This window comes from Petromyzon marinus, chromosome 1 (assembly GCF_048934315.1).
Source record: "Petromyzon marinus isolate PM22_M1 ecotype Great Lakes invasive population chromosome 1, UKy_Petmar_22M1.pri1.0, whole genome shotgun sequence".
Lineage (NCBI taxonomy): Eukaryota > Metazoa > Chordata > Hyperoartia > Petromyzontiformes > Petromyzontidae > Petromyzon > Petromyzon marinus.
This window is the reverse complement of record NC_133667.1, coordinates 5,316,788-5,338,048: the sequence shown is the minus strand read 5'-3', so window position 1 is coordinate 5,338,048 and position 21,261 is coordinate 5,316,788. Positions and strand designations below refer to the sequence as shown.

At 44.1% G+C, this 21,261-nt stretch overlaps 1 protein-coding gene across 2 annotated transcripts in view; it reads right to left on the bottom strand.

Annotated features, from left to right (window-relative positions):
- The window catches only part of LOC116940914 (uncharacterized), a 260,064-nt gene that overhangs the window by 17,519 nt on the left and 221,284 nt on the right, over positions 1-21,261 (bottom strand). For both annotated transcript variants that reach the window (XM_076056432.1, XM_076056365.1), the window contains exons 31-33: positions 8,788-8,875; positions 6,084-6,210; positions 2,907-2,957 (exon numbers count right to left, since the gene is read on the bottom strand). In XM_076056432.1, coding sequence (XP_075912547.1) covers positions 2,907-2,957; positions 6,084-6,210; positions 8,788-8,875 — 266 coding nt within the window. The remainder of the gene's footprint in view (positions 1-2,906; positions 2,958-6,083; positions 6,211-8,787; positions 8,876-21,261) is intronic.

The window sequence follows — 21,261 nt, the reverse complement described above, 5'->3', positions numbered from 1 at the left end:
CTGCTGGATGAAGGTCTCCGCCAGCTGTGGCCATCTCTCCCGAATTCACAATGAAACAATCCATCTATCTCCTCCACGCGAGCTGATCTCATCACTTCATCTCAACACAGGACATCCTGTCGGCATGCTACATCCTTTGGCTGCCACTCCATTATTAGTCTCATTCACCAGCAATCATTCCTTTTCTTGACGTGTCCTCCCCAAGCCCACTTAGTTTTCTGAAAGATGTATTTGATGTCTCTCACTTGCGTGTGTTCCCTGAGCCATGTGTTCTGCTATTTGTCTCTCAATGATATATCTATCCGATTGCTCAGTTAGCCTGTTGAATATGATTTTAGTTTTGTCATTTATTTTGATTTAAAGCTTTCGTGACTGCAGTAATTCATATTCTTAGCTCTTTCGGTAAAGTCACGTTGAAGGTAAACAATAAAATATATATAAAACAATAAAAAAAATTCTCACGACGTTTCGACCATAACGCAAACGGGCATCATCAGGTGTGAAAAACCAACGGCAAGAAAGATTTGAAAGAAGTGTCGGTTCACATTTATTTATTTATTTTAAAACGGTCCATTTATTTATTAAAAATACGTTAGCGCCACGGGCAGCGATTTGGCAGTTTATTTAGAAGGACGAGTCCATCTATGTTCTGAAAAGAGGAGGGGGGAGACAAAAAATTAATGTATGCTGTCTGAAAGCCACCATAAGCGTGAACAATCAATTAAGACCTGAAATGGTTTATCAAATCCTTCCAATGATTGCTAAGCCAGAATCCATCTTCTCGGTTGAAATTGTCTCTGTGCTTGTATATGTGGATAGCCTCATGAACGAATCTCTCATGGTAGCGAGATGGCTTACAAAGAACCTCTGTCTTGGAGAAGCCAATGTCATGTGAGCCTACTGAATTATAACAATGATCTGCCACGGCCAAGGTGTTGGTCCTACCGTGTTTAAGGTCTGCTTTGTGTTCACGAATGCGGTCCGAGACATGGCGTTTGGTTTCTCCAATGTTACTACTACCACAGAGGCAACTTAGTTTGAAGATACCAGGGTTCTGTATGTCCGGAATCACATCTTTTACAGACGGAACCAGATCACGGATTTTATGTAATGTGTTGAAACGGACCTAGATCTTATGCTATTCAAGATTTTGGAGATCTTTTTTGTGATCCCCGCAATGTAGGGTAAAGTGATGGTTTTGAAAGGCTCCTCAAGAGGGTCCTTCTTCATGGTTTGAGTGATAGCTTTGCGGATTATATAGTCGGTGTAACCATTAGCCTTAAGAGCTTGGTGTACGTGCTTGAGTTCACTGCCTATGTGTTCCTGGTCGGATATGCATTGGGCTCTATGGTACAGAGTCTTGATGAGATAATTCTTCTGTGATGGATGGTGGTGGGAATCCGGTTTTAGATAAGCATCCGTATGGGTAACTTTCCTGTAGACAGAGTAGCTCATTGAACCATCAGGTCTCTTTTTCATTAGGACATCCAAAAAAGGTAGCTTGCCATCTTTTTCGACTTCCATGGTAAATCTGATGGCTGGGTGTATGGAATTGATGTGGTCGAAGAATTGGTCTAGAGCAGGCCGGCCATGTGGCTAGATGACAAAAGTGTCATCCACGTACCTCTTCCATAAGGTTGGGCGCAGAGTTGCAGTCTGGATGGCGTCAGTCTCAAATTTCTCCATGAAAATGTTAGCTATAACCGGAGATAGGGGGGAGCCCATTGGGGTGCCCTCTGTTTGTAGAAAGTTCCATTCCAAGTGAAGTATGTATTGGTTAAACAGTGTCTCACCAGGGGGGGTACCTCAGTGTTTAGTCCTTGATGAACCAAGTCTTCAATGATTGCGATGGTGTCAGGTACAGGAACTTTGGTGCATAAGGAAACTACATCAAAACTGACAAGCAGGTCGTCTGGGGACAGGGAAATACCCTTGATTGTCGATACCAGGTGAGTGGAATTTTGAACAGCAGAGGTGGTTTTTCCAGTGAAAGGACGCAGGATTTCAGACAAAAAACGAGCCAGTTTGTAGGTGGGGGAGTTGATAGTAGAGACGATGGGACGAAGGGGTGTATCTACTTTATGTATTTTTGGTAAGCCGTATAATCTTGGTGGCCTGGCAGCAGAAGGTTTCAACGAAAACTGTTTAGATTGATCAATTAATGCGGTTGAATCAGAAATTATTTTGTTGGTTTGTGTGACGAGGCTGTTGGTGGGATCTCTTTTTATTATTGTATAGCTACCATCGTCGAGTAATTCTTTAATTTTGTTGTTATATTCTATTTTATCCATGATGACAGTAGCATTGCCCTTGTCAGCTGAGAGGACTACAATGTCATCCCTCTTTTTAATTTATATAATTCAAAACGTTCATCTTTGCTGAGGTTGCTAGCTGGCATCTTAGCGTTTTTGAGGGTTGCAGCGATTTCAGATCTTGCTACGTCTGCAGCGATGTGACCCAGGCCCCTGAGAGCAACGTCTATTGTTTTATATATATATATATTTTATTATTTTATTGTTTCCCTTCAACGTGACTTTACCGAAAGAGCTAAGATTATTTTGTCATTTATCTTGAAGCTTTGCAGTCTTGTCTTGATAAAGAACGCTCCCTCTCCAGAATTTTTATTTTAAAAATGCACTAACATAGGTTACAGAACTATTAAACGTATCTTTATTCACTGCAACAGCTCCAGAATGTATGTTTATGATTGTCTATTGAACACGCAAGTTTCACGTTTAGGCAGGAGTCGATGAGTCTCGTCGTGCATGGCTTCTACTGCTCCTGCTGCTGGGCAATGTTGGAGGTGTGTGCTTTGTTGATTTTCGCGTGAAGGGTGAATTATGAATAACGAACACCCAGATTCACTCCCATTGCTCACACTTATTCACTCCTCTTCACTGCCATACCTTAGCAACAGCGTCCTTCAAGGCTCTGTCCTCCGACACACCAGCTAGGTTCTGAAAGAAAACAGTCATGTGTATTAACAACTTAGAGAGTGTGTAAAACCAAACATAGATTAGCAATACCATTTACAAAGAAGGAGCCACTACATTGATATTGCAAGCAAAGAGTAAAAAAATACAAATCAGAAGTGTCAGGGAGAGCTATATGCTAGCCCCAAGGCTATTCACAGCAACATTTGATATTTGTGAAATATGGATTGGAGCAATAACATAAAAAGAGACTTACCTGTCTCCAACGTCATGATTTTTTCACGGTAATGTTAGTAAATGATATGGCTGAAGTGCGAGAAGAAAACTATTTCACGGAAAGGTGACAAAATAACGAGGGGCAGTGCCACGCCTAAAACTGTTCTTGGTGTTTAAAAATAATACCGGCAGCTGGTACGTCCGTTGGACATGACCCCCCTTCCCTCACTCTAGCCAGCCAAACAGCGGGCAAAACTTTTTCCTAATATAGTATGATATTTCATTGAATACAAATAATTATTTAAATTGTTATTTAACTATAAAACACAATTTAAACCAAGTGGATCTATGAAGTAATTTTCTTAATTCTTTATGGCATTCAAATGGAATCCGTTAATAAAGAAAAGTCAATATGGGGTGCCCGGCTCACACAGGGACAGCCCCTCCCACATGACGCATTTTTAAAAAAGAAATAAAGGAAGTGCCTAATGTTATTTGTCTCTACAGCCTTTTCGAGATTTCACTTTAGAATTTATTAAAATTAGCTCTTCCGCAAAAACCTTGACCTCCGTGATTAAAAAAATGGCTTTAACTTTCGCATTTGTTGATTCCATAGTCATCGTAACAACCAATAAAACAACCACAGGACATGATTGATGAACTTGACAAAGAAGGCTGCGAAGTTGAACTCAAGACATGCACAAAACAAGTCACGCAGAACAAGTTTATGAAAATAAAAAAAATTGAGGGGCAAATGGAAAACCAAAATACAAATTAGAAGAGAGGTCAGTCAATAAGATGCTGCAACTTTCGAATGTATATTGTGAAATTAGATTTAACAATGAAGACACAAACATAGAGAAAGTATTAACCATCTCAGATTTACTGACGACAATAAAAAACTATTAACGTGAAATTATAATATAATTTAATAATATTGGGCCTAAGATAAATATAAAAAAGTAAAGAATGAAAGTTTGTTAAATGAAATAAACAAGTTTGGAGGGAAACAGCTGGAACACACAGCAGACTAAGTTTAGGCCAGTTACTCAAGGTGGATCGGGATCAACAGTATTAACTGAATTTGATTATGAAATGCAACATATTCATGTTCCTGAGGAAAACTTTTTAAACCGGTGCATATTACCCATGATACAAAATGGGTCAGAAACGTCATCACTGACAAGGAGTATGAAATAAAGCTGAAGATTGTGCAAAGAAGCATGGAGAGATGCATGCATAGAATTATACTGAGAGACACATACAGCAACACGTGGACCAGGGAACAAAGACAAACTGAAGACATCGCTATAAGTGCGATAGCCAATAGATGAGACTGCTGATGGGATGACAACCAAAGCGAGGAACATGCCCAAGTGTACAACCACCATGGAAACGGAGTGATATCATCGTTTATGGATTGTAGTGCAAGACCATGAGAGAAGTTGACAAAATGGAGATGCCTTCATCCAGCAGTGGATAGACAATTGGTGATGATGGTGAGTGTAGGTCATTATGTGCTGTGTTCACTTAGCACGATCCCAAATAATAATTAATTGTCTAGAAGGAGCCGAGCACAAGGAAATGTATTTATTATGAGATGCAGATTATTTTTACAAGTAAAATGTAACAACCGGTCAAGCAGAAGGCAGTTGATGGCGCAAGCCTGGCGCTGTCCACTGCCTTCTCAACCAGGAGTTGGCAGAGTAGCTGGTTGCTGTGTGGTCGTTTACAGCGCTACAGCCACCAGTGTTTTACATTGGTGAGGAGTAAACGGTCCATGACACTGTTGCCTAAAGACCCTCCGGCAATAGCAATGACATTTATATAGACGCAGGTGCAAGCCCATCGAGACACCGTCTCCTGTGTAAGCGAAATGTGGGATAAGTTATGAGACAATTCCTGTTCCTAATTTCAACAGATAAAACCATAAGCACCTGATTGAAAACCCAAGAAAGCATGCATCATTAAATTTAGCACAACATAACAAACATATCATAACGCACAAGACAAGCAATTAGAGCAGAATCAATGAGCAAGGCCTTGCGTGTATTCAGGTGCGAATTTTGGCCATGCCCCATGGAGCGCAGGTGGGAGGGGGGTCATCTCTAGACAGGCACCGATGCAGCGACTCAACAAGCACCGCCGACTCTTACACTCACAACACATGCACACCTTTTTTCTGATTAATGACCGAATGTGTTGTGGCCGAAACGTCGTGAGAATTTTATTCTGTTATTATTTTTATTATTTTATCTCCATTCTACGTGACTTTACCGAAAGAACCCAGAAAATGACCAAATGATTACAATTCATGAAAATGTCATTCAACTTTATGGAAATATGTGCACTTAAATGGTGATTATGCCTCAGCTACTCAAAACATTCAAAGAGCACCCATAGTGCCAGCTGTCCCTGTGCGGCCTGCAAGTAGGAATGTCTTCCAATCCCCGTTGAGTCATTTGTGGGTAATGTTTTCTAGGGGTGACTCGTTACTCTCCAACATCGGTGGCTCTAAGCTATTGGGAAACGTCACGCCCCCACAGCATGTTGAATGTTCTACTGTAATGTCAAAATAACCAAAATATAAACTCCAACTGATTCACTACGGGGTTTCATAGCCGCAGTTTGTACGTTTCAGGAAAAAATACACAAGGGTGAGTTCTTTAGCGAAGGTTCGCCTGGACAAAAGGAATTGCACTTTCAAATTGCAAATTAAAGCAGGAAAATATCATCCAATATTTTTGGAGAGCTCATTCCAGCCTGCATCAGATTCAGAAGATCCCAAATACATTAATAAGACCAAAGCAATGATGTGATTGCACCTACACTGGCAACACCTTGACGTGTTGCATGGCTCTGATTCTAACACTGTGCTATGTTCATGTAAAATGAAAATGTGAGCTCAGTGAAGATTGATGGTCAGTGACGAACCGGTTGGTACTTGCGCTGCACCCTGAGCGCGTCCAGGGGGCTGAGGCCGCTCCTCTGGCCGATGGGAGCTTTAGCTGCTGTCGTGGGGGTGATCGTCTCACTCATGTAGTCCGAGGAGGAGGCATACCTGGAGGGGAGATCAGCGCGTTACACACTGGACTCGAGTGAATGGTTACTGCTCTAAATCTTTTACCGGTTACTTTATTAGATGTGTAATCAATTCCTTCCTCAGAACAGATGATGACCAATTGAGGTGAAGTGTACAGATCGTAAGCCAAGTGTACGTTAGTGGCAAACAAGAGGCTGCCGCGTTAGAGTCTGTCACGTGTACACCAATGTACCCTGGGACACAGCTGTATTACCCATGCCACCACCTTTCACACACTCAATTGCTCCCTGCCATAGAGAGAGGTCTACAGTATCTATGTGCATGCATGATTTCATGTATTCAGGGTTAGTACTCATGTAGCTATCGTGCATTCAGCTACTCGATAATGCGCATGCACTCTAAAATAGACACGACCTCAAACAGTGAAACAGCAATGAATGGCATCAGGGCTGGTTTGTTTTGAATGTTGTCTACCCCTACGAAAATGTGAAGCATGGCAATAAACAGAGGCATCCTTTCTGTTGCTTGGTGGTTCTCTAGTTTAGCATGCGAATGGGCACAGCTGTTTCACAATAAAATTGGGCCGAGCCCAGCTCTAAGGGGTAAAACCCTCTGAAAACTGAGACATAGGAAAGCTTTCTCTCCCAAGCATGAAGAAGAACCATCCAGAGTAACCTGTGATAAAAACCAAGTTCTTAAGGCTAGCCTATTAAATGTTTACAGCTTGTTCACCAAAAAAACCAAAGTACAAAATAAAAGTTACATAATTTAATCTAACAATAGAATATTGAGTTACTTTTACCTAGCAATGAGAGGCGCCCAGCACATGAGATAAGTGAGAGGTGCCCAGCGCTCTCTGCACAACGAGGGCCGTGCCGTGCCAAGGGAGAGCTCTGCGGGTCAAACGACTCCACAAGTAGCCGAGCGGCGCCGCTCTCTGTGCCAAGGGAGACCGTGCACACTGAGCGGTGATCTCTGTGACGAGGGAGACCGTGCACACCGAGCGGTGTTCTCTGTGACGAGGGAGACCGTGCACACTGAGCGGTGTTCTCTGTGATGAGGGAGACCGTGCACACCGTGCGGTGCTCTGCAGACTGAAGGAGCGCCGTGCTCATTTGTTAGTCTCGTGACGCGACTCTCAGCACAGCGGAGACATCATTGGTGATGAGACCCCTAACAATGGTTATCTCGGAGTCGAAACAGAATTTAGAAGTGCTGTACTAACATAAATCAATACTTCATTATTATTTTATGTTGGGTAATGTTTGGTGCATTCATTTTTTTCATTAAATGTTCTTTCCTGGCAGCTTAGGCGATGCAATTCCTACACTGTACTTAATGTGTAGACATTCTGATGAACAGTCCATGGGCTTCATCTTCTTTGGTTCTTTCGGTAAAGTCACGTAGAATGAGAATAAAATAATAAATTGATAAAATAAAATAACACAATAAAATTCTCACGACGTTTCGGCCACAACACAAGCGGCCTTCATCAGGTGAAGGGACGAGACTGGAGGACAGCGCTGGAGCGAACACAGCCAAGCTCAGACCGCGACCTTTAAGCTGTGTGAGAAGAAACAGAGCGCCTTGACAAAGGAATTAGCATAGAATTTAGCATTGAAATAGCTGAGTGATTAGCTTGTGACTGGTCACAGAAATGGCTATGTTAAAGTCAAAGCCTACACATCCACAGAGGCACCTAGTACAAATCAAACAGGAGAATTTAGCATTGAAATAACTGAGGGATTAGCTTGTGACTGGTCATAGAAATAGTTATGTTAAAGTCAAAGCATACACATCCACATAGGCACCTAGTACAAATCAAACAGGAGAATTTAGCATTGGAATAGCTGAGTGATTAGCTTGTGACTGGTCACAGAAATGGCTATGTTAAAGTCAAAGCCTACACATCCACAGAGGCACCTAGTACAAATCAAACAGGATAATTTAGCATTGAAATAACTGAGGGATTAGCTTGTGACTGGTCATAGAAATAGTTATGTTAAAGACAAAGCCTACACATCTACAGAGGCACCTAGTACAAATAAAACAGGATAATTTAGCATTGAAATTGCTGAGTGATTAGCTTGTGACTGGTCACAGAAATGGCTATGGTAAAGTCAAAGCCTACACATCCACAGAGGCACCTAGTATAAAAACCAAAGAAGATGAATCCTCACGAAAGCTTTAAATCGAAAAAAGTCCATGGGCTATTTTAAATCACATCCCCAACACACACGATGACTTCCAGACAAGGGTCTGTTTCATCACCAGCACCACAAACATGAACTACATCATGTTCTGGGGGTCATCATCTCAAAGGCCACCAGACAAATGTTTCCCAGCAGGATTGCTGAAGCAGGAAACCCAGCGCAGGTTTTACTTGTTGAGACTCATAAGTTAATTCCGTCACCCAAAGCACGTTTTATTTGCTTTCTCTTAATGTCGAGTCTATTTACGTGCGTGGCCTCGAAACAGATGCCTGTATGTTTATTATTTTATTATTGACAATCCTCCAAGAGAGCGCACGATGCTTGTGTGTAACAACGGGTGAAGCGTTGCCATGAGTGAAGGCCATAGTCTGTGGAGGCCCACCTGCCGTAGTGCATGATGGAGAGGTAGTCGTAGGGCAGATCTTCTCCACAGCCATTGCATTCCAGCCGTTTGAACTGCCCAAGCTCATCTGCAGGCAGCAGGCACAAGGAGCACTCAATATTTGAAAACACTGCCTTCATGCGGGCATCTTAACACGTTTCAACCTGTTAACGGTTCTACCAAGAGCACAAACATTGTTGTGGTCGTGTTTGTGGCACGTAATTTTTGAATCTTGCATTGCGCTATTTAGATGACACTGAAGCCTCTGCAGGTCAACCGTGTGGAGCGGCGCTTATATCCACTGCTGGCTCTGAATCAGTGGGGGAAATTCCACATTTCTACGGTGGAGACCGATAAAACAACCACTGTGGACTTCCCACGAGGTGGTACTCGTTACTGATTCTAACGAGGTGATGGCCCAAGCGGGATGCTGCTCGAGCGTCGCCGTGTGGAGCGAGCGCCGTGAGTGCGGCACCGCCCGGCCCCGCATGTGTACGCGGGACCACACTCGCAGTCTGCAGCACAGCCGTGCGGCCGCGGAGACACGAGCTCTGGTTATCAGAGGAGCTACTGCCACCTCCATGAGATCACGAGTTAGCTCGACTACAATGAGAATCCACAGACAATACAAGACACGTATACAGAGAGAGCTGTGATAACGGAAACCAGCTGAGTGGTGATGCTCATTAAGAGAACCACCTTTGTCTCGTCACCCGATTCCCACTACTCGTCAACACTGCTGTGGAGTTCCTAGGAGCACTTATAGACCCCGTGCTGTTCCCTACACGTACAGAATAGGTACAGGATGTGTTATAGTGAAAGGGTAACGGTACTTCCCGGTCACCCTTACACAAGAACACTGCAGATTCCTCCTGTACATAGCGGTGTGCAGCTGAGAATCGGCAAGAGAGAGAGAGAGATGAGGCCCCTGCAGCCTCAGCCCTGCTGCACGAGCAATACTTGTATTGTACAACAGTTGAGCTCATCTGTTGTGTAATGTAATTTCAGATTTAAACTAAAGGATACACTATACTTGATCGTTTATTCTGTAAAAATGTTGGATTCTTTATGCAGTCGTTGCTAGTGTAATAAATGCATTCCACGATGGTTCTTGTAAGGGGTGCTTCTTTATTCAACTGTAGTACTGCACAGCTCCGCTCCTTCCTTCTCCGGAAAATTTCCATCTTCACGATGCCGTGGACGAGGCATCTCTCTCTGATCCGCTAGCGGAGTTTGCCCCGCTCTCCCGGTCTCGCCGTTGGTTGGTGGTGTGCTGGAGAGGAGAGGCGAGCTCTGCTGGGGGATCCGCCAAGTGGTCGGTGAGAGGAGATGACGAGCAGCGACACAGTCCAGACCCAAGGCTTCCCACACCGATCACGAGTCCTCCCCTGCCCCTGCTTATATTCTCCCCAGCGGAGCCAGGCTCTGCCTCTGGCCACGCCCCCTCGTGGAACCTTCCCGATGGTTCCCGAAGCATCTCTCCCGACTCCGCCCGTCACCTTTGGCCCAGATATTGTTCCCTCTTAGGATTGGATGGTGATTACATAATAGTGCCTGTACCAAGTTACCTTCTGGCCCCCACTGGTTGGCACTCTCTCATTACATCACCCCCCCCCCCCCCCCATAATAAAAAGACTAGCCATCCTGGCTAAAGATATAAGTAACGAAGAGACAGGAACACGGGAGAACTCGTGGTGTGCGTTCAGAGAGGTGGCACCCAAGAAGGATGAGAAGCCCATAATGATGTGCAACCCATAACAATAGCCTTCCAAAAATCCACAAAGTAGGTACCCCGCTCCATCCTATCGTCTCCACTATTAACTCACCCATCTAAAAACTGGCCCGATTTCTGTCTGAGATCCTGCTTCCTCTCACGGGCAAGTCCACCTCAGCTGTACTTAACTCAGCTCACTTGGTTTCTCTAATCAAGGACATCTCACTGTCTCCGGATGATTTTCTTGTCAGTTTTGATGTAGCCTACTCTGTTCACCATTGCAATGATTGAAAACTTGGTCCAACAAGGACTGAATCCAGATGTACCAACTTTGGTAAGGCACTGTCTTACCAACACATAATTCACCTGGAATGGAACATTCTACAAACAAAATGAGGGTACCCCGAATGGGTTCTCCCTTATCGCCAGTGGTAGCAAATGTTTTCATGGAGAAATTTGAGACAGATGCCATCCAGACATCCACCCTACGTCCTTCTTTGTGGAAGAGAGACATGGATGACACGTTCGTCATCTGGCCACATGGCCTGCCAGCATTGAACCAATTTCTCAACATCAATTTCATACACCCGTCTATCAAATTCACCATTTAACTGGAAAGGATGGCAAGCTACCATTCCTGGATGGCTCGTTGGGACATTCGGTCTACAGGAAAGCCATCCACACGGATGCCTATCTAAAGCCTGACTCCCACCACCATCCAGCCCAGAATAATTCCCTCATCAAAACACTACACCATAGGGCCCATTGCATCTCCGACCAGCACCACCTAGCCAGTGAGATGTAGCACGTACACCAAGCCCTCAGGATGAACGGATACTCGGACCGTACAATCCGCTAAGCTGTCTCTCAGCAATGCGGAGACAACCTTCTGAGGATCCAACCAAAACCATCACTTGACCGTACATAGCAGGGGTTACCAAAAAGATTTCCAAAATCTTAAACAAACACGAGATCCAGGTTCGTTTCAACACAGTACACAAAATCCGTTATTTAATCCCATATGTAAAGGATGTGATTCCTGACATGCAATACCCTAGTGTCTACAAACTGAGTTGTGATTGCGGCAGCAGTTACATTGGAGAAATGAAACATGTCTCAGACCACGTTCGTGAACACAAGGCTGATCTGAAATATGGTAGGACCAATCCCTCTGCCATTGCCGATCATTGTTTTAATGCTGTGGGCTCACACGAAATAGATTTTTCCAAGATGAAGGTACTCTGCAAACCTACCAGCTACCTTCAGAGATTTGTTCATGAAGCCATCCAGATATATAAACACAGACACAACGTCAACCGAGAAGATGGGTACAAACTGAACAATCATTGGAAGAACGATATTGACTAGGTAAAGTCTTAACTGACTGTGATGTTTCCATCCTACCTGCCTGTCAGCTGTTATTTCAGACTATCTGTGTCTCTCTCTCTCTCTATGCCTCACTCTTAGATCTCTCATGCTCACATGTCCATTGCATTGCACTCTCATGCCTTTGGATTTCACTCTCATGCTCATATGTCCTCTGGATTGCACTCTCATACTCACATGTCCTTTGGATTGCACTCTCATGCTCACATGTCCTTTGCATTGCACCCGTTGTGTTGCACTCCCTTGTCGAGGAGGCCGCTCTCCTCCTTTTCTACAGTTACATGCTAATTTCTCACGTTAACATCATGCTAATCTCTCACTTTAACATAGCCACTCCCATGCCCTCGACGAGGAGGCTGCTCTCCTCCTATCTTAAAGTTACATGCAAAAAGTGAGAGATTAGCATGATGTTAACGTGAGAAATTAGCATGTAACTGTAGAAAAGGAGGAGAGCGGCCTCCTCGACAAGGGAGTGCAACACAACGGGTGCAATGCAAAGGACATGTGAGCATGAGAGTGCAATCCAAAGGACATGTGAGTATGAGAGTGCAATCCAGAGGACATATGAGCATGAGAGTGAAATCCAAAGGCACTAGCCCCGGCCACTTCTTTATGGCCCTTTGGCTACACGTGTAGACATTCTGATGAACAGTCCATGGGCTATTTTAAATCACATCCCCAACACACACGTTGACTTCCAGACAAAGGTCTGTTTCATCACCAGCACCACAAACATGAACAACATCATGTTCTGGGGTTCATAATCTCAAAGGCCACCAGACAAATGTTTCCCAGCAAGATTGCTGAAGCAGGAATCCCTGCTCAGGTTGTTGAGACGCATAAGTTAATTCCGTCACCCAAAACAGTCTGCCTCAGCAGCAGACCATGCTTTTCCACCTAATGACGGACGCTTGTTTTGCACCGGAAACGTCCTTATTTATTTTATTTTATACCTAAGTGACTTTACCGAAAGAACAAAAAAGGGAACAAAAAATTAAGGGACGAATCCAGTAACATAAGGAGGTAAGAACAACACATGGCCGATTTCAACGAAATCGCAACATGCTGGAACGATGACGACCGTTTGTGTTATGGTCGAAACGTCATGAGAATTTTTATTTTTTTAGATATATTTTATTATTTTATTGTTTCCCTTCAATGTGACTTTACCGAAAGAGCTAAGAATATGCTGGAACGAGTCCATTACGCTGGTCCGTCGATGAGAGTGGCATCCTGCTCCACCCCAGTCAGCATGCCGGGCAGCAGGAGAGGCGCTGAGGAGCAGAAGGCTCCACCGCAGTAGGGTTGGTCCGGGCGAGGTGTTGGATATATAAGCCTTTTTCCAAAATTTATATTAACAATAACATCTGCCGATATATATTAAAAAAATTTCAACAATAAAGAGAAATAATGCATAAAACACACAAACCCAAAACACTCAAACACAGATGGAGATCATAAACAGGCCATAAATAAATAAAGAAATAAAAAAACCTCTCAAGGCGAGGATGTAACAGCTATCGGCGAAGATCTCCAGATGAACAAGTGGTTGATGTGCCCTAAGGGAGGTCACGCAGAGGGAAGCCCTCCGCAAGCCAGACATGAGGACGCCCACGTGTTAAACCATATATATATTTTTTTCCTTTGTCATTAAAACAACGGTTAAAATTTAAAATGCAATAACAAGAATAAGCTAAAGTTAGCGGTCCTCGCGCTCACTCCAATTAAGACCAGGCCACCAGATACATCAGTGAATTATTATCCAATAATTAATTCGCTATCAAATGATTTTCACCTTTAATACTTGTTACTGTTAAACAAAGCTTGGAGACAGAAATACCGAGTCACATCAAAGGTTATCGAGAAGGAATGAGGCGAACGGGCAAACTTACGAAAGAGTTTAAACAATATCCCAAGCAACCCCGACCACCTTTGTCTCTCTCGCAGCGCGGAGAAGCAGGAACCACACCTTATCACAAGGGGCCATCTGGAGCAAGCCAGACGGGTTAATGAGAAAACACACCCCACTCACACACAACAGCCAGCAAACAAGTTTTAAGTTAAAGGAATTGCAATACAAATCACACGTAACATTAATAATAACGTGTTAACCTTAAAAGATATTCCATTATATAACCTTACAGAACCAAGGGATATGGATTCCAACAATCAAGAAACGGACCTCTTAAACTCAGGATAAACATCTTTATTATAAAATAAATAACTCCATCGTAACAACGCAAACCTCGGAATAACCCGAGAGGTGCGTCGGAAGGACATAGTTACAAAACACGAGCCTTGGTAAACATAAGATCAAATGGTATTTGAGAAACATTAAACCGAAAGCAGCCAGAGAGAGAGGTACTCCCGGACGCCTTTGTATCTCCCGCAAAGCGCGAGAAAGGAATTTCACACCCTAGTGAGGAAAGCTTGATGTTACGAAGAGGGTCGCCCCCTTCCCCCGCCAGGGGTGTGGCAGATGGCACACAAACACACACACGAACGCACACACACACAGACCACGCGCACCCCCCCCCCCCCCCTTTTCACTGCGCGGAGATAATTATTTTTGAATATAACGTCTTCCAGTCTTCCAGTCAAGTCAGCGCAGAGAAGCAGCGATTCAAGACGTCGACAAGACGAGCAGTCACAGCGAGTGACTGGCTCCAAGGAGCGAGCCTCGCTGAGTAGCGAAGATCGCAGAGCGTCCAGCGCCAACAAACAAATAGTCAACGAACCATCGGCCAAGCGTTGTGCCGACTCAGCCATCCAGCAGCACCGCCAAGCAAGCACGTGCAGCAGCCATCCAGCAGCGGAAAAGAGCCTGTATCTGCCAGCACGAGCAGCCGCCAACAACTTCAGCAAACCAGTGACCAAGCGCGTGCGACTTGAGTCATACAGCAGTGGAGGAAACCTGCTCTCAGAGAGCCAGCGAACCAGCGCTGAGAGCGCTCGGGCACCGAAACAGAGAGAGTTGTGCCGACTCGACTCATTCAACAGAAAAAGCTTGGCCAGCCGCCAAGCAAGAGCGCGCAGCTACCACAGCAGTGAAGGAAGCCTGCTGCTGACAACGAACAGAAAGAGCGTATAGCAGCTCATCCAGCAGTGGAGAGAATTGCTGTCAGTGAACCAGCACGGGCGCGTTCGCGCACTTCAACAGAGAGAGCACGTGCGACTCAACTCACGCAACAGAAGAAAAAGCTTGGCCAGCCGCCAACAAAGTGTCAGCAGCTCCACAGAAAGAGCGCGCGCCGGCGCAGCTCATCCAGCAGTGGAGAGAACTGCTGTCAGCGAACCAGCACGGGCGCGTTCGCGCATCTTCAAGGAGAAGGAGCGTGCGCCATCAGCTCCAGCGCTGAGAGGGCAGCGGGCCCGCACTCGACACCCATCATCGTGCGACGACGGCGAGCGTTGTGCTGACTCATCCAGCCAGCGGTGGACAGAAACTGTGACAAAGCCGTTCGTATGCCCCCCCCCCTCCCCCACACTCTCCCCCTCACTCCCCCACCGCGCCGCAACACACAGGAACACACATTTTGGACCCAAGAGACGCTAACCTCGGCGTCTGCTTTACGCAAAGAATTGAACCAGTGATAAAGAAGACACACGATACGCATATCGGGATAATCAAGAAGGGTTGCCACTCCAAGGTGGTGCATTAGAAATCAATTCATAACGAAAAATACTGCTGTCATTGAGTTGCATAATAACCAATCGTCCTACTGTTAACAACGTGATAAGAATTGACTTGAAGGTCGATGAATGGATGTGGTACTGTGTGGGCAATGTTTAAACACGAATTTACATATTATAAGGTTAAGGTTTTGATAGAATAGTTTGCATGTTTTAATCTCTCTCTCAACAACCGATCGATTGCGTTACGCGTCGGGAATTAACCACAGGTGCCGTTATCAAAGTGAAACAACGCAATCGCGATGGTCACCGTGTTAATGTTGTGTTAAAATCCCGAGATTGAGTTTTCATATTATCCAAAAATTAAAGTTTATCTAAAAAATAAAATTGATTAAAGCAGAAGGTTTGTGTGTGATTCTTTCCATGATTCTGCATAAGATTGTTCTGCGAACGAGATCTGAATCTTGGGGACCTATCATAAGCACACTAATCCATAATCCATCATGTAATCAATAAACGTTAAATCGAAGATAATCGTATCCTTATTGATAATACGAAATAAAAAAAATAGCAGAGTCGAATCGACTCTCTCTCATTCATGCTCAGAACACCTACAGAACTGCATGCGATCAATTGCATTATTCCAATTCATAACCCAATCCTCGTCACCGAAGCTGGACCTAATTATCATAACGACCTGCATTATCATAACCACGCCCAATCACATAAATTAACACGATTATCTCTCGAATTAGCATATTTTTTGCGCATAATTACACACATTAACAGAATTTTGGATAAATTATGCAAATTTCAAAATGCATTCAATTTTCATCATTTTCATCAAATTTCACACACCCACACATACAACATAATTGGGGGCTCGTCCGGGATCTCTCGCAGACAGTTTATGCTCGAATTAAGGAACAAATCACTTCTTCTTTGGTTCTTTCGGTAAAGTCACGTAGAATGAGAATAAAATAATAAATTGATAAAATAAAATAACACAATAAAAATCTCACGACGTTTCGGCCACAACACAAGCGGCCTTCATCAGGTGAAGGGACGAGACTGTCCTCCAGGACAGCGCTGTCCTTCAGACAGTCTCGTCCCTTCACCTGATGAAGGCCGCTTGTGTTGTGGCCGAAACGTCGTGAGAATTTTATTGTGTTATTTTATTTTATCAATTTATTATTTCATTCTCATTCTACGTGACTTTACCGAAAGAACCAAAGAAGATGAGTCCTTGCAGTCACGAAAGCGCTGTCCTCCAGACAGTCTCGTCCCTTCACCTGATGAAGGCCACTTGTGTTGTGGCCGAAACGTCGTGAGAAGTTTATTGTGTTATTTTATTTTATCAATTTATTATTTTATTCTCATTCTACGTGACTTTACCAAAAGAACCAAAGAAGATGAATCCTTGCAGTAACGAAAGCTTTAAATCGAAATTTAACAAATCACTGTTGTATTAACCAAGGAATTATGATCTAACATTGCCCTGTCACTGTAACGGGTGTAAAACAAATAAAAAACGCACTCTGAAGGGAAATTCCAGAGGAAGCCGTATAACAAAGACAGTTGAAGTAAGATTATTTGCTCGAGTCAAACTGACCACATCCTGTGATACAAGTGTTTTTATATGTGCTCTGAAGGGAATACCAGAGTCACACGAGTCGAACTGATGCATTCTGGATACAACTGTTTATATATGCACTCTTAAGTGAAATTCCAGAGATGCTCGTATTAAGAGGAATTTGTGAGTGCATTGCGGGATATTGGGAACTTGCACCAAAACGTGCAGCCGATCTGCTACAGAGCAGACAAATCAGGGAGATACATGGAAGGAGAGCCGTATTGATGACATTGGGATACTGCTTAAGCACTGCATAAAATGTGACAAAAGCGAACACGATGTAAAAACTTCAGAAATAGCTTCGCTGAACTCAGACCCTCTCGCACAGACAGACAAACAGAGATTATGGAATGAGGAAAAATTGGGTAAAGAAACAGGTGGGACTGACAACCCCGAAGTCAGAGTGAGACAAAATATTAAAACAGCCACCAAGAGATTCTGTACTGATAACGCGAGAAAGGGCGGAGCCGAAGCTCCGAGGCGAACACAACAGAGGCAACTCTCCAGGAAAATGCACACCACTCACAGACGGCCGACACAAACATCGCGACAGGCACGACGCACCAATCAAATATAAATCAAACACCAAACAAAAACCACATGAGCACGGGCCATGGGACAAACAGGAGTCACCGAGCAAAGTTGACCCACGTTACAGGCGCAAAAGGCACTATAAAAATCATGTTAAGCAACGCCACCATGATATTAATAACTCATCCGAATCTGACTCGGATGACGATGATCAACTTTCCCAATACTCGTTCAGTAGTAACACTCTGAAATCGATGGACAAAGCTCTCGTCAGAATTCCCTATTTTGATCCACACAATAAGGACAGGGACATACAAACTCACATCACAACGACAGAAGCAGAAGCAATGATCAGGGGTTTAAGGAAAACTGATGAGAAAGCGAGTTTGCTGAAACGCAGCTTGCATGAAAAGTCTATACCATGGGTTAAGTCGCTACCATACAAAGTTCGGAACGATTTTAAAAAGCTGAGCCTGGCAGTGATTCGGAAGTTTGGAGAATATTTAACACTGTCTGAAGATATTTAACGCTGCAAAATCTATGACCCTGTGCGCAGACGAGGATCCTCGGGATTACCTCATGCGATTTAAAAGAGCGTACTACGCAGGCGATGTGGATCAGTATCACGAAGCTGACAAAAGATTCAAGATCATGTTTTTTGGATCTTTGAGTCCAGAGATTACAGAAATTGTGGGAATGGTCTTGAGTCCAGAGACAGCCTCCTTAGACCACATAGTGGATCGGGCACACATGGCGTGGCTGTACAGGGCTACCAGCCTAGCAGAGGAAAAGAAAAAACATGTGAGGCATTTGATGCACGCAGGCCCACAGTGCAAAGAACGAAAAGCACCCGCGAATTACCAACGTAATTACATACACAGGTGGCCAGATAGCAATTACACGAGACAATGGCGCACAGACCGAGAGCGATCACAGCATGCAAGGACGCGTATTTGCGAAAATCGCTACGGGTGGAAGCCAAGAGCAGGACCATCTCCGTACCCAATGCAATGGCACACAGCTGGCCAAAATTACCAACACAGATGGCGAGATAACAATTACGATTGACAGTGGCACATAGAGAATGGGCGATCACAACACACAAAGACACATAATCACGAGAATCACGGCGCGTATAGGCCAAGAGCAGAATCACGCAGATTCCCAACTGCACGACACACGAGGGGTCAAAAACGGTCTGTCCACTTCCAATCGATCCCAACAGCGTTACCAGGAGGGAGCAGAGGCCTGAGAAATGGGAAATTAACATAATTTCGGATAAATTATGCAAATTCAAAAATTCATTTAATTTTCATTTTTTTTCATCAAATTTCACACACCCACATATACAACAGAGGTCATGAGTCGCATCAGCAGTCACGGGCTGAGATGCTGTGGGCAGCAAACAGAATCTTTCGGTGTCCACCCTGTAACCGCACTGTCCTGGGTTCGTCGAACACATCAGACCCCGGCAGTCCAATCTTTGGAGATGAGGGAGCAACTCGCGGATGGATAAATGGTTTCAACCGAGAGGGGTGGACGAACCAACGATGGCGGCCCGCACGGACACGCACACGCACACACTGCGGATGTTTAATCTCGATCACCTCTACAGGTCCGTGCCAGGGATTATGTAATTTAGGGGAGGTGCCAATAGGCACCTGAGGGCAACGTAGCCAAGCCCTGTCGCCGATAGACCACGACATGTCATGGTCTGACCTGCGCGCATTATGTCAATTGCGCACCTGCGTTTTGGCGGTGTTAATCCTAACCGCCTCCCGAGCCTCGTAAATGTTTCAAGGAAACGCGAACATGTTCCGGCAGTTTCGATTTAACGTTATCTAGCGGTGACTCCAATTGGGTATCTATAAGGGGTACGTTCTCCCTCCCATACATAAGGAAAAATGGCAAGGATCCCGTGGAGGCATGCGGGTCCATCCTGTACGTGGCAAGCATGCTTGGCACATGTAAATCCCAATCAGCTTGTTTGACATCCACCGTTTGAAAGAGCATGGCGGACAAAGTCCTGTTCAGATGTTCGATCATCCCATCCGTCTGAGGGTGGTATGACGACGTTCTGATTTTCTTAGTGCCCAATGCGTCACAGACCTCGCGTAACAATTTAGAGAAGTTCCGACTTTGGTCCATAAGCAGTTGTTCGGGTGCACCTTTGTCCATTACATAACTGTTCAAAAACGCATCAGCAATGGAGGCAGCCGACTGACCCGGCAGCGGCCAAGCCATCGGCCATTGCGAAAAATATTCCACTCCTACCAAAAGGAATTTGTTACCTCTATAAGTGACCAGAAAAGGCCCAAGGACATCAAGCGCAACTAGTTCGTTAATACGCGAAACCGAAATAGATTGCAGCAGCGGATGACATTTCTGTTGCGACGGTTTCCTTTGCGCACATTCCGTACAATATTGGATCCATTTGGAGACATCCGCTGGCATCCCCGGCCAATCATAATCATGCTGCAACATCAACAGACATTTTGGACAGTGAGGTGCAAAAAGTTCTCCTGGTGCAGCACGCGATCCAAGCTATTACGGAGGGCCATGGGAACAACAACTCGCCAGCGATCCAACATTTCCTCTCTCAACATTGTTGTATATGTAGGTTATGAAAATTTTTATGAAAATAAAAATAAAATTACACTTGAAATTTGCATAATTATCCGATATTATGTTAATTGATGTAATCATGCGTATGAATCATGCTAATTTGAGAGATAATTGTATTAATTTATGCGAGTGGGTGTGGTTATGTTAATGACAGCCTTTATGATAATTGGGCCCCGCCTCGTTGATGAGGGTCGGTTATCATCAATCGGGATAAGACAATTCATCATATGAAGTTATGCTAGTGTGATGCATGTATGTCAGAGTAAGCTCCGCTTCGTTGTTTAACTTCTTATTATCGATCAGTATACAATTATTCTCGCTTTAACATTTACTGAGTGTATTAGTGTGTTTATGTAAGGTCTCCAAATTCAGATCTCAACGCAGGATACAGTTCTTAAGCATACATTTCAGGAAAGAACCACACAACCACTTCTGCGTTAATCAATTTTATTTCCTAACTAAACCTTAACACTAATATAATATGCGACTCTCGGCTTGGAATTTCAACACAGTATCAACACATTATCGTCAATGATTGCGTTGTTTCACTTTGGCCACGGCACATATGGTTAATTCTACCATGTAACACGAGCTCAGTTAGTGAGAGAGAAAGAATCATTAAAAACATGCATACGCTATTCTAAACAAAAACCGTAACTTTATAATATGCAAATTCGTATACGTGAAAATTGCCCACTCCGTACTGCATTCAGTCATATATCCATAAGCAACCCTCAAGGCAATTCTTATTACGTTGTTTCACTTTGGGTATCTGAGCAAATAATTCTTATGCAGTGCAACACGAGCACGTGCGACAATTATGAACGAAAGGTCCTTAAAAATTATGCGACGATATTCATACGAAAAGGCAATCAAAACAGTTATTATTCCCAAAGGCACAAATATGCATTCATAGATTCATCGGTAGATGGCGCTCACAGGTTGCTCGTAG